The sequence below is a fragment of the Thamnophis sirtalis genome, unplaced genomic scaffold (genome assembly GCF_051295495.1).
Source record: "Thamnophis sirtalis isolate CommonGarterSnake01/CBP01778 unplaced genomic scaffold, rThaSir2_p1.2 scaffold_9, whole genome shotgun sequence".
NCBI lineage: Eukaryota > Metazoa > Chordata > Lepidosauria > Squamata > Natricidae > Thamnophis > Thamnophis sirtalis.
This window is the reverse complement of record NW_028261389.1, coordinates 5,981,506-5,994,225: the sequence shown is the minus strand read 5'-3', so window position 1 is coordinate 5,994,225 and position 12,720 is coordinate 5,981,506. Positions and strand designations below refer to the sequence as shown.

Sequence of the window (12,720 nt, the reverse complement as noted above, 5' to 3'; positions counted from 1 at the left end):
AATAACTTTGAAGGCAAAGAAGGGTCTGATGCAATTACAGTGGTAGTTGGGAGGGGTGACCACATAGAAATCCCGGAGCTGCAGACCGGACTAAGAGATAAAACACCAAGGAAAAACCCAAAGGTGCTTTTTTTTAAGGAAGCAACTGGACTGTCTCTTGTTTTTTCTTTTGAAGACATTTCGCTTCTCATCCAAGAAGTTTCTTCAGCTCCGACCGAATGGTGGGGGGTGGAAGCCCTTGGAGGTTTACCTGTGTCCTCAGGGTCACCTGAGTAGTGGCAAATGGTTCCTGCAGTCTGCAATGTTTTCCGTGGCGTTTATACTGTGTGCAAATGATGGGAAATGTAGTCCAGCTCATCCAGATCCAGAGGGAGAAAGTTGGAAAACGACCTTAAGTCTGCAGGAGTTCCTGTCATTAGAATAGAATGGAATAGAATAGAATGGAACAGAATAGAAAAGAAAAGAAAAGAATAAGAAATAGAATAAGAAAGAATAGAATAGAACATAGAATAGAATGAAATAGAAATAGAATAGAATAGAAAATGCAGAATGGAATGGAATGAAATAGAATGGAATGAAACGGAACGGTTTGGAATAGAATAGAATGAAATAGAAATAGAATAGAATAGAGAATGTAGAATTATAAATAGACCCTTTTAGAGGGTCCTTGAAGCATTTGGAGGTTTATCTCTGTCCTCAGGGTCACCTGAGTAGTGCAAATGGTTCCTGCAGTCTGCAATGTTTTCCGTGGCGTTTATACGGTGTGCAAATGATGGGAAATGTAGTCCAGCTCATCCAGATCCAGAGGGAGAAAGTTGAAAAACGACCTTGAGCCTCAGGAGTTCCTGTCATTAGAATAGAATAGAATGGAACAGAATAGAATAGAATTAGAATAAGAAAGAATAGAACATAGAATAGAATGAAATAGAAATAGAATAGAAAATGCAGAATGGAATGGAATGAAATAGAATGGAATAAGAATAGAATAGAACATAGAATAGAATGAAATAGAAATAGAATAGAATAGAAAATGCAGAATGGAATGAAACGGAACAGTTTGGAATAGAATAGAATGGAATAAGAATAGAATAGAATGGAATAAGAATAGAATAGAATGTAGAATAGAATGAAATAGAATAGAATAGAGAATGTAGAATGGAATGGAATAGAATGGAATGAAACGGAACTGTTTGGAATAGAATAGAATGGAATAAGAATAGAATAGAACATAGAATAGAATGAAATAGAAATAGAATAGAATAGAAAATGCAGAATGGAATGAAACGGAACAGTTTGGAATAGAATAGAATGGAATAAGAATAGAATAGAATGTAGAATAGAATGAAATAGAATAGAATAGAGAATGTAGAATGGAATGGAATAGAATGGAATGAAACGGAACTGTTTGGAATAGAATAGAATGGAATAAGAATAGAATAGAACATAGAATAGAATGAAATAGAAATAGAATAGAATAGAAAATGCAGAATGGAATGAAACGGAACAGTTTGGAATAGAATAGAATGGAATAAGAATAGAATAAAATGTAGAATAGAATGAAATAGAAATAATAGAATAGGGAATGTAGAATTACAAATATACCCTTTTAGAGGGTCCTTGAAGCACTTGGAGGTTTATCTCTGTCCTCAGGGTCACCTGAGTAGTGCAAATGGTTCCTGCAGCCTGCAATGTTTTCCTCTAGCAATCCATTCCTACACCCACCAAGGGTGTTCATCCCAAATTGTATAGCTAAAAGTATGTAGGGATTCTCAGCCATCCAAGTCGTGGTTGTCCCAAAGGTGCTTTTTTCAGGAGGCAACTGGATTTTCTTGTTTTTTTCTTTTGAAGACGTTTTGCTTCTTACCCAAGAAGCTTCTTCAGCTCTGACTGGATGGTGAGAAATGGAAGGATTTATATTCCTTGCAGACAGCTGGTCATTTGCATCCTTCTAGGGGGTCCTTGAAGCACTTGGAGGTTTATCTCTGTCCTCAGGGTCACCTGAGTAGGGCTGATGATGATGGTTCCATCCAGGTCACGGTGGTCCCAAAGGGGTACAGACTCTACAGACCCCCGGGGGGGGGGAAAACCCATTCGAGAAGAAGGATTTAAAGTTGGCTTGGATACCTGCCAACGCTAGAATTGCAATTCGGACCGATCCCGACGGTCACTTGTTACGGGGCCTCTTTTCTTCTCATTTCTGGAAAGCGTGTTTGAAAGGGAGGAGTGGGAGGTCCGGGCCTCCTGCGCGCATCCATAAAAATTGCGACCAAACGCGGAGATCGCGTTAAGCCAAGAGATCGCTGCCTCCCGGCAGAATGCCGGGATGGGTAGGTCGGTGCGGGTGGGTCGGCTGACTAGCTGCGTTCACACAACCCGCATAACCCGCAAGTTCAACGCATTTCCTCTGAGTCTGCACGACAAAAACCCGCACTGAGCAGGCTTGGCATGCAGGCTGGGGACCCCCCATCCGCAGAATAAAGCAAGCCAGTCAATTAACTCAGGCGAATGAAGGCTTGGCAAGCAAGGATTGGTGGTTTGTAAAAAAACGGGGCGGTTTATTCCAGGCGCGCGCGCGCGGGTGGGCGCGGCGTGGATTCCGCGCCTGCATTCGGGAAGGCCACGTTGGTCTCCGGTTCCCGCGCACGTGTGGATGCAGGATTCGACCGGGGTGGAGCGAGACGAGCTTCCCGGGGACCGGGAAAAAAGGGGCCCGGAGAAGGCAGCGGAGGTTTGAACTGCGCGCGCCCCCGCCAGCGCCTCGTGCAAAGGAAGGATCCTCCCTTTTTTCTGTTTCTTTTTGCAAAAGAAGGGCGGGAAGGGGAGGGAGAAGTGGGGAGCGGGGCGTGTGGTTGGAAAATCGGGAAGGTTTGTGGTGTGTGTGTGAGAGAGAGTGTGTGTGAGAGAGAGAGAGACTGTGTATATGAGAGAGAGACTGTGTGTGTGAGAGAGACTGTGTGAGAGACTGTGTGTGAGAGAGAGAGACTGTGAGAGAGTGTGTGTTAGAGAGACTGTGTGTGAGATAGAGAGACTGTGTGTGAGAGTGTGTGAGAGAGACTGTGTGTGTATATGAGAGTGAGACTGTGTGTATATGAGAGAGAGACTGTGTGTGAGAGAGAGACTGTGTGTGTGAGAGAGACTGTGCATGTGAGAGAGACTGTGAGAGACAGAGAGAGACTGTGTGTGAGAGAGAGTGTGTTAGAGAGACTGTGTGTGAGAGAGACTGTGTGTATATGAGAGAGAGAGAGACTGTGTGAGAGAGAGACTGTGAGAGACTGAGAGTGAGAGACTGTGAGAGAGAGAGACTGTGTGAGATACTGAGAGACTGAGAGAGAAAGAGACTGTGTGTGAGACTGAGAGATAGAGGGAGAGACTGTGAGAGAGAGTGTGTGTGTATATGAGAGAGAGACTGTGTGTGTGTATATGAGAGAGAGACTGTGTGTGTGTATATGAGAGAGAGACTGTGTGTGTGAGAGAGACTGTGTGTGAGAGAGAGACTGAGACTGTGAGAGGGAGAGTGTGTGTGAGAGAAACTATGAGAGAGAGACTGTGTGTGAGAGAGACACTGTGTGTGAGAGAGACTGATAGACTGTGTGAGAGAGAGACTGTGTGTGAGAGAGAGAGACTGTGAGAGACTGAGAGAGAGACTGAGAGACTGTGTGAGAGAGACTGTAAGAGAGACTGTGTGAGGGACTGTGTGAGAGAGACTGTGTGTGAGAGAGAAACTGAGAGAAAGACTGAGAGATACTATGTGTGAGAGAGAGACTGTTAGAGACTGTGTGAGAGAGAGACTGAGAGACTGTGTGTGTGTGAGAGAGAGAGACTGTCTCTGTGTGAGAGAGAGACTGTGTGACTGTGTGTGTGTGTGTGAGAGAGAGAGAGAGACTGTGAGAGAGACTGTGAGAGAAAGAGGGAGACTCTCTGTCTGTGTGTTTTCTCCTTTGGCAAGCAAATGCGGAATGGGAATCTTTCTCAGATTACAGATCGCTTACAGAGAAATTAGCCGGAAAGCATTGGAGACATGTATTAGGTGTCTGTGTGTGAGAGAGAGAGAGAGAGAGAAAGAGGGAGCAAGAGAAGAAAAGAGAGAGAGGGGGAGAAAGAGAGAGACAGACAGACAGACTGACTGGGAATTCACAACATGCCAATCTAGGCTAAAATAGCACTTGCACTTAGACTTATATACCACTTCTTAGTACCTTACTGCCAGCACATTGCCCCCAACAATCTGGGTGGGTGGTTGGGTGAATGGATGGATCCAGTTGGCTTTCACTGCTACCAACAGCACTTAGATTTATATACCGCTTCACAGTGATTTGCAGCCCTCTCTAAGCAGTTTACAGAGTCAGCCTATTGCTCCCAACAATCTGGGTCTTCATTTTACCCACCCTGGGAGGATGGAATGCTGAGTCAACCTAGATGGATGGGTGAATGGATGGCTCCAGCTGGCTTTCACTCCTATCAATAGCACTTGACTTATATACCACTTCACAGTGCTGCTCTCTCTCTCTCTCTCTCTCCCTCCCTCCCTCTCTCTCTCTCACACACACACACACAAACACACACATTTGCATATTACAGCTATGTGCACGCTTTGAAAATGATTCCAAAGAACCAATGCCAGCACAGCACTTTAAAATTGGCTGGTTTCCTTCCAAACCTCTTTTAGAGAATCTACTCATCAGATTGAAAGTCGATTCTTAAAGCAGGGTCAGGAGTCCCAAGTCAAAGCAACCAGAAGCCTGGAAATTCTCAATCATCCAAGTCCTTGTAGTCTCAAAAGTGCTTTTCATTTTCTCCCCCCAAGTTTTTTTATTTTTTATTTATTTATTACAAATATATCGAATCAATGTGTGAACAGTGTGGTGGTACCTGGGCATCATACATTCTAACACAAGTAAAAACTGATAAAGTTAGTCATAATTATTGCATTCAATCAATTTATGCTTTTCTAATAATAATAATACACATTTATATTATGCTGCAATCTATCGTTATTCAATTATTCCCTTTTTTCTCTTGTTATTACTTTTATATAAAAATGTACCTGCATACACTAATATTTCCCCTTCTCTTATTTCTATCACTTATTCTAGCTTTAGTCCTGTCACCCTTTATGAAAAGGCTTTTTCTTCCTATTCTGTCTTAATTTCAAATTATGTCACCCACCTAAGAAAAGAAAACACAGAGAAAAGGAAAAACAAATTTTAAAAAAGAGACAGAGACTTTGCCCGCTTCAGTACTTTAATTGCTATGCTTTAAGGGAGAGAGAGAAATGCAAAAGCAAATTGGTGCTTTTTTTTTGTCCGACCTTCAGGTGCTTTGGAAAATAGCTTGACCCCCCCGCCTCTCTGTGGCAGCCCCTCAAATATTGGATCACTGCTATCCTGTCTCCCCTGGTCCTTCTCTTCACTAGACTAGCCAGGCCCAGTTCCTGCAATGTTTTGGCCTCCAGCCCCCCTAATCATCCTGATTGCTCTTCTCTGCACTTTTTCTACGTTGCCTGACAAAACCGCGCTCGACTAAAGCGTGCCCAATTAAACCGCGTCGCTGATGTCATCAACAGGGCGACAACAGCGAGCACGGAGAAAGAAGGGCGCTTTAAATAGCGCTTTGAAAGCAAGCCGATTCAACTTAAGGTAAGGGTTAGGGTTAGGGTTAGGTTTAGGGTTAGGTTAAGGGTTAGGTTAAGGGTTAGGGTTAGGTTAAGGGTTAGGGTTAGGTTAAGGGTTAGGTTAAGGGTTAGGTTTAGGGTTAGGTTTAGGGTTAGGTTAACAGTTAGGTTAAGGGTTAGGTTTAGGATTAGGTTTAGGGGGGTTAGGTTTAGGGGTTAATTTTAGGTTTAGCGTTTACAGCGTGCTTCTGTCTCCGCGCTTTTGTTGCGCTGTGATGACAGCTACGCGGTTTCGTCGAGCGCCCTTTAGTCGAACGCGGTTTTGTGGTGGAACCCTTTTTCTAGAGTCTCATCATCTTTTTTTATAGTGTGGTCACCAAAACTTGATACAGTACTCCAGGTGTGGTCTTACTAGGGCTTTATAGAGTGGTATTGGTACCTCCCTTCATCTTCATTAATGCAATTTAGGATTGTGTTGGCTTTTTTGGCTGCCGCTGCACACTATTGGCTCCTATTTAGCTGGTTGTCCACTAACACTCCAAGATCCCTCTCCCAGTCACTGTTATTAAGCCTGGTTTCACCCAGTCTATATGTGTCCTTTTGGTTTTTCTTACCTAAGGACTTAACTTTTCTCTACATTGAATTTCATTTTCTTAGATAGGCCCCAAAAAAAGAGCGAAAGGAAAGGATTTTTCAATGAGAAAAGTTTCTTTTAAAGCTCTTGTCTTTATTTCTACAGGAATGTCACTCTCTGGGTTGAAGATCAAACCAACTTTGGCCTGAGTGATGGAGAATGGGACACCTCTGATCCTTAAGATGGAGGATTCGCATCACCTCCCTCTGGAAAAGCATCCCAGCCCAGCAGCTAACGGCAACAAGGAATGCTTTCATTCAGGTGCTTTTTAAAACATTTCCCTATTCAACCTTGCAACCTATTGATGACTTTTGACTGCTGCAATGAATGGGAAATTATCCAGCAGTTTCGATTGATTTAAAATGTGGTTTGGTGCCAGTCTTAAATTTTCACACGTGTGCAAATTTGTGTGCAAATGTCTTGCAGCAGCTGCGTTGGCTGCAAATTGTCTCGGGTTCAAGGTGCTGTTGTCACCTCTTAAGTCCTATGTGGCTTCAGACAAGGTTCTTGGAAGGATTGCCTTTTCCCAGTTATTTTCATTATTTTATTTGTTAGTTATTTTTCAATCGCCGTGAGTCCGGCAGGCATATACATTTTTCTTAATAAATAAATAGCAAATATTTAACCTTTGACGTGCCCAAACAAATACAGTCCTCAACTTGCAATCATTCATTTTGTGACTGTTTGAAGCTACCGTATTTTTCGGGTTATAAGATGCACCTGACTATAAGACGCATCTAAATTTAGAAGAAGGAAACAACAAAAAAAGGTTTTGGCTTTTGTGCGCCCCATTTTAGGCCCTTTTGGGGGTCTTTTTTCTGACCTTTTCCAGCCTTTTTTCTACCCATTTTGTAGCCTTTTTTCAGCCCCTTTTTTGATGCTTCTTGGCCCATTTTGGGGGCTTTTTGGCCCGTTTTTTCCAAAATAAATGGGCTGAAAAAAGCCTCAAAAATTGGCCAAAAAAGCCTCAAAAATTGGCCAAGGAAAACCCCCCAAAAATGGGTTGAAAAAAGCCTTAAAAACGGGGTGGAAAAAAGTCCCGAAAACGGGCTGAAAAAGGCTGAAAATAGGCCCAAAAATGGGGCATACAGAGGCCAAAAAATGGCCACCGGGTGGTGGGGCTTCAGCAATATTCAGTCTATAAGACACGCATACATTTTAACCCCCTTTTGGGAGACGAAAAGTGTGTCATATAGTCCGAAAAATATGGTATAACGGCACTGAAAAAAGTGACAGGATCGTTTTTCACACTTACAACTGTTGTAGCAACCTCGTGATCATGTGATCAGAATTCGGGACACTTGACAATTGACTCATATTTATGACGGCTGCAGTGTCATCTTTTGCGACCTTTTGACAAGCAAAATCGATGTGGAAGCCAGATTCACTTAACGACTGAATAACTTTAGTGATTCACTTAACAAGTGTGGCAAGGAAAGTTGTAAAACGGGGCAAAACTCACTTAACAAATTTCTGACTTGACAAGATAAATTTTGGTCGTAAGTTGAGGATTACCTGCAAATGGGGGGTGATCGTGAGTTGTCCTGACAATCTAAACCATTCACTGGTAAAAGTGGAGTAGAGACAGCCCTCGAGTTACAATAGTTCATTTAATGACCGTTCAAAGTTACAACCACACTGAAAAAAAGGGACTTTTGACCATTTGTCACACTTACGACTGTTGCACCATCCCCATGTTGCATGATCAAAATTCAGATGTTTGGCAGCTGACTCATATTTATGATGGCTGCACTGCCCAGGGATCACGTGATCCCCTTTTGCGACCTTCTGACAAGCAAAGTCAATGGGGAAGTCAGATTCACTTAACAACTGTGCTAACTTAACAACTGCAATGCTTCACTTAACAACTGACCAGAAAGGTCGTAAAACAGTGGAAAACTCACTTAACAAATGCCTCAATTAGCAGCAGTCATTTGGGGCTCAATTTTAGTCATAAGTTGAGGCCTTCCTGTAATTTGGGAGTTCGGGGATAGGCAATAGAACCAAGAAGTGAGAAATGATTTTTTCCCCCTATCCAGGAATGCTGCTCCTTTAAAAAAAAAAAAAAACCAACTCACACTGTCTTTGAAAAAGGGACAACATGAAACTCCATCTCGATCTATTTATATATCCTTATCCGATTGAAAATTGACAAGGTTGTGCTTCAAAAATGCCCTTTTTAACACTTACATGTTTGCAAACGGTGCTTTTCTATTCCTATGAAATAATAAAGAGCACTACGGGGGTTATTGTTGATGTACCTTTTAAAGATCCGTCTGGCGAAGTTGTTGCTTCGGGCACTTTTGTCTCGACAACCTTAAATCCTCGGGGATGATATTTTCCTGCAGCGCACAGGAAGCATGGATTTTAAAGGCTTAGCAAAGCATATTGCTCAAAGCTGAGTTGATTACGTTCGGTGTTTCCAAAGATGAGGGAGAAAGCAGTGGGTTCATTCTTCTGTATTCAGATATTTTGGTTTATCCAATCTTTTCTTGGACGAGTTGCAAGAAAAGTTGCGTTCAGAAGAAGACGGAAAGAAAGAACAAGATTTCCCGTGATATTGAATGTATTTTTCGGAGTATAAGATGCACCAAGATTTTAAAGAGGCAAATTTTTAAAAAAAGGTTTTGCACTCTGCAGACCTCCCAAAAACGGTCCGTTTTTCGTCAAAAAAAAGGGCATGCATAGCCTTTAGGAGGCTTGCAGAGTACTCTTGGGGGCTATTCACGGCCATTTTGGTGAAGGGGTCGGGGTTCCAGGAGGCAAAAAATGCTGTATTCAGTGTGTAAGACGCACCCAGATTTTCAGCCTCTTTTGAGGGAAAAAGGTGTGTCTTATACTCTGAAAAATACGGTATATCTGTATCTAATTCAGCATTTCTCAACCGTGGGAACTTGAAGATAGGTGGTTCCCAGAATTCCCCAGCTGGCTGGGGTATTCTGGGAGTTGAAGTTCACACATCTTCAAATTGCCATGATTGAGGAAAAACTGGTGCAAATATTGGCTGGGTCTGCAAAGTCTTCAGATCATCTCATCCTTCCAGACCCTAATAATTTATTACTACCATTACTTTGCACAGCAATTATAAACACTTATTGTATAGCATCTAACAGAATAACAGAGTTGGAAGGGACCTTGGAGGTCTTCTAGTCCACCTCCTGCTCAGGCAGGAAAGCCTATACCATTTCAGACAAATGGCTGTCCAATGATCTTTTAAAAAAAACTCCAGGGATGGAGCACCCACAACTTCTGGAGGCAAGCTGTTCCACTGGTTAATTCTTGGATAATGTCTTAGGCTCTGAAATTTTGTCCTGATCCTCATCATAAGAGAAGAAGGAGCTTAGGGGAAGGTGAGATGAAGGAAATGAGGCTTATTCTTGATCAACTGTGGTTATAAATGACGATTCACAAGGTATGAATGGAGGCCCTTGTTATTTTAATGGCTGGTGGAGTGTTAAAAGACCCTTAGTGATCACTTTAATGGTCCCTTATTGATCTTAATGGTCTCCCGCTTGAGCAGGGGGTTGGACTAGAAGACCTCCAAGGTCCTTTACAGCTCTGCTCCAATGAGATTAGACATGGGGACAAAGGCCAAGGTAGAGTAATAGAATAACAGAGTTGGAAGGGACCTTGGAGGTCTTCTAGTCCAACCCCCAGCTTAGGGAGGAAACCCTATACCGTTTCAGACAAATGGCTATCCAACATCTTCTTAAAGACTTCCAGTGTTGGGGCATTCACAACTTCTGGAGGCAAGCTGTTCCACTGGTTAATTGTTCTAACTGTCAGGAAATTTCTCCTTAGTTCTAGGTTGCTTCTCTCCTTGATTAGTTTCCACCCATTGCTTCTTGTCCTTCCCTCTGGTTCTTTGGAGAATAGCTTGACTCCCTCTTTTTTGTGGCAGCCTCTGAGATATTGGAAGACTGCTATCATGTCACCCCTAGTCCTTCTTTTCATTAAACTAGACATACCCAATTCCAGAAAGATCTAAGGCCTTAGTGTTCATAAACATTTATTATTGACATCAACTTGTTTTTCTGTTATATCTTTAAAGGTTTAACTTATCCAAACATAGTGAGAACATTTTTTTAAATTATTATTATTTAGCGTATGCATCTATAGAGGTCATGGAATCAATGATATGCAACATTAATAAAACATTGTACCTACAAATACAAAGCTCAGCTTAAATAAAGCATCAGCATAGACACATTTTGTAAAATGTAACATTGCTCATTTGTTTGTTTCTTATATTATTATTTTGGTCGGTCACGGAGTAAGCCAAATGTTCAGACTGGATTTGGGTGGTTTTTTTTTTGCAATTTTCAAGTCCTTCGTAAGCCGTTCTGTGCTGCGTTTTGCAATTGACTGATGGGGAGTTTGTCAATTCCAATGACGTTTATATTATTTTTATTATTTCTATTTTACTTGCCGCCCGTCTTGTTTCAGAACTTTCAGCATTCAAAGAATTCAAACAATCAAAGATAAATATTTTTTTTTAATATTTTTTTTTTAATCATCATTATCATTTAAAGCAGATGAAAGCTCCAACCCCGAGGAGGCTGTCTTCAGTTGGGATGAATACCTGGAAGAGACAGGCTCTACAGCAGCTCCACACTCCTTATTTAAGCATGTAAGCGCATTGCCTGAACGGTAGGGTTTCTAGTCCTCATTGAGATTTTAGAAACGGCACAATTCTGTTTACTTAAAAGTAATTTCTGTTGCATTCAGGAATCCCCGGGCTACCCAATGTGGACTACACTTCCCATTATTTCTGTTCATTAGCTGCTGGATACTGATATTTGAAATTGCATAGAGATTCTAGTCTTGGTTTAAATGGGCAGGACATGGGAAAAGGAGCTCAGTTAAGGAACTAGCCAAAAAAAAAAGAAGAAGCTTAAATTGGCTGGATAGAAGCCAATTTTTTTTCCCTGCAACTGTTCAGCTGTGAAATTAAGGCAGAGAAAGATAAAGAGACACGCATATTCAACTTAAGCCTGCAAATTAGTGGGAAAATGCTTTGCGAAGTTTAGCCTGGGAATCTTTCGTTTTGGCCAAAGAGAGAGTTGAAAGGCATCTAGCTGGCATGACAGGGAATTGATCATGGCGGTTTCTAAAATTCAAAGCTCTATAATAAAATAGAAGAACATATTTGAACAATAACAGGGACCTTATTAGTATAAAGAAAAGGAAGACTCGCATGGTATTATTGGACAAATTGGTTACAGCTTTGGTTTTTGCGATCCAGACAAGACTTCTGTTGTTGTTTTTTTTAAAAAAGCTTTGTAAATGTATTTTGTACTAGTTGATAACCCGGCGTTGTCCAGATATTTACTTATCCCAGTGGTTCCCAAACTTGGAAACTTTAAGACTTGTGGACTTCAACTCCCAGAAGTCTCCAGCCAGCTCTGCTGGCTGGAGAATTCTGGGAGTTGAAGTCCACAAGTCTTAAAGTTGCCAAGTTTGGGAACCACTGACTTATCCCAATCCTGCATTAGACAGGAATGGTGATGTCAAGTGGCAACGTCAGCACAGAAGGGGCTGTCCTCCCTTCTTCCGTGAACATCGTTGCAATTCCCAAAGAGGCTATGGCAAGAGCAACTTCTCCCTGAGCCCTGATTTTGGCGACAATTAAATTACTTAAAAATGTTTCCCCTGTGCCCTCCAGAAGTCTAATTTCTAATGTTGGATTTTCCCCCTTACCAGAGGGAGCCCCCTTGTGGAGCACTGTGAAGCCGTTACCATGGCAACTCCACTGCGCTGTACAGTAGAAGCCATTTTTCAGCAGTACAGTAGAAACCATTTTAAGGCACAACAGGCTATATATTAACAGAACACACACACTGAGGGGTTTTAGGGGTGTCTTACCCCCACGGTGTTTTTTTCCAGAGAGTAAGTCATCTGTCTACCAAGTTTGGTTGAGAGTTGCTCAGAGTTATGTTGGAACATACACACAGACAAACACACACAGATATATATAGATATAGATATAGATATATATGATATAGATATATATATGTGATATAGATATAGATAGATAGATAGATAGATAGATAGATAGATAGATAGATAGATAGATAGATAGATAGATAGATAGATAGATGATAGGTAGGTAGGTAGGTAGGTAGGTAGGTAGGTAGATAGAGATAGATAGATAGATAGATAGATAGATAGATAGATAGATAGATAGATAGATAGATAGATAGATTTGATAAATATAGATGGATGGATGGATGGATGGATGGATGGATAGGTAGTTAGGTAGGCAGGTAGTTAAGTGGGTGGATGGATAGATAGATAGATAGATAGATAGATAGATAGATAGATAGATAGATAGATAGATTATAGATAGATAAAGAGAGAGAGAGAGAGATTACTGATTACAGTGAAACTTTAAAATTGATGAAAACGATGCAGCTATAATAATTAAGTAAAGGTCAATGGTGACTAGAATGAGCTAATTATTTTATCTTTACAA

The 12,720-nt window shown here is 41.5% G+C and overlaps 1 protein-coding gene across 1 annotated transcript in view; it reads left to right on the top strand.

The window, feature by feature from the left end:
- Positions 1–6,295: 6,295 nt before the first annotated feature.
- Positions 6,296–12,720, top strand: part of SFMBT2 (Scm like with four mbt domains 2) — a 42,719-nt gene continuing 36,294 nt past the window's right edge. Inside the window, 2 exon segments of the mRNA XM_087722708.1 lie at positions 6,296–6,506; positions 10,778–10,875. Coding sequence (XP_087578834.1) covers positions 6,398–6,506; positions 10,778–10,875 — 207 coding nt within the window. The 5' untranslated portion in view covers positions 6,296–6,397.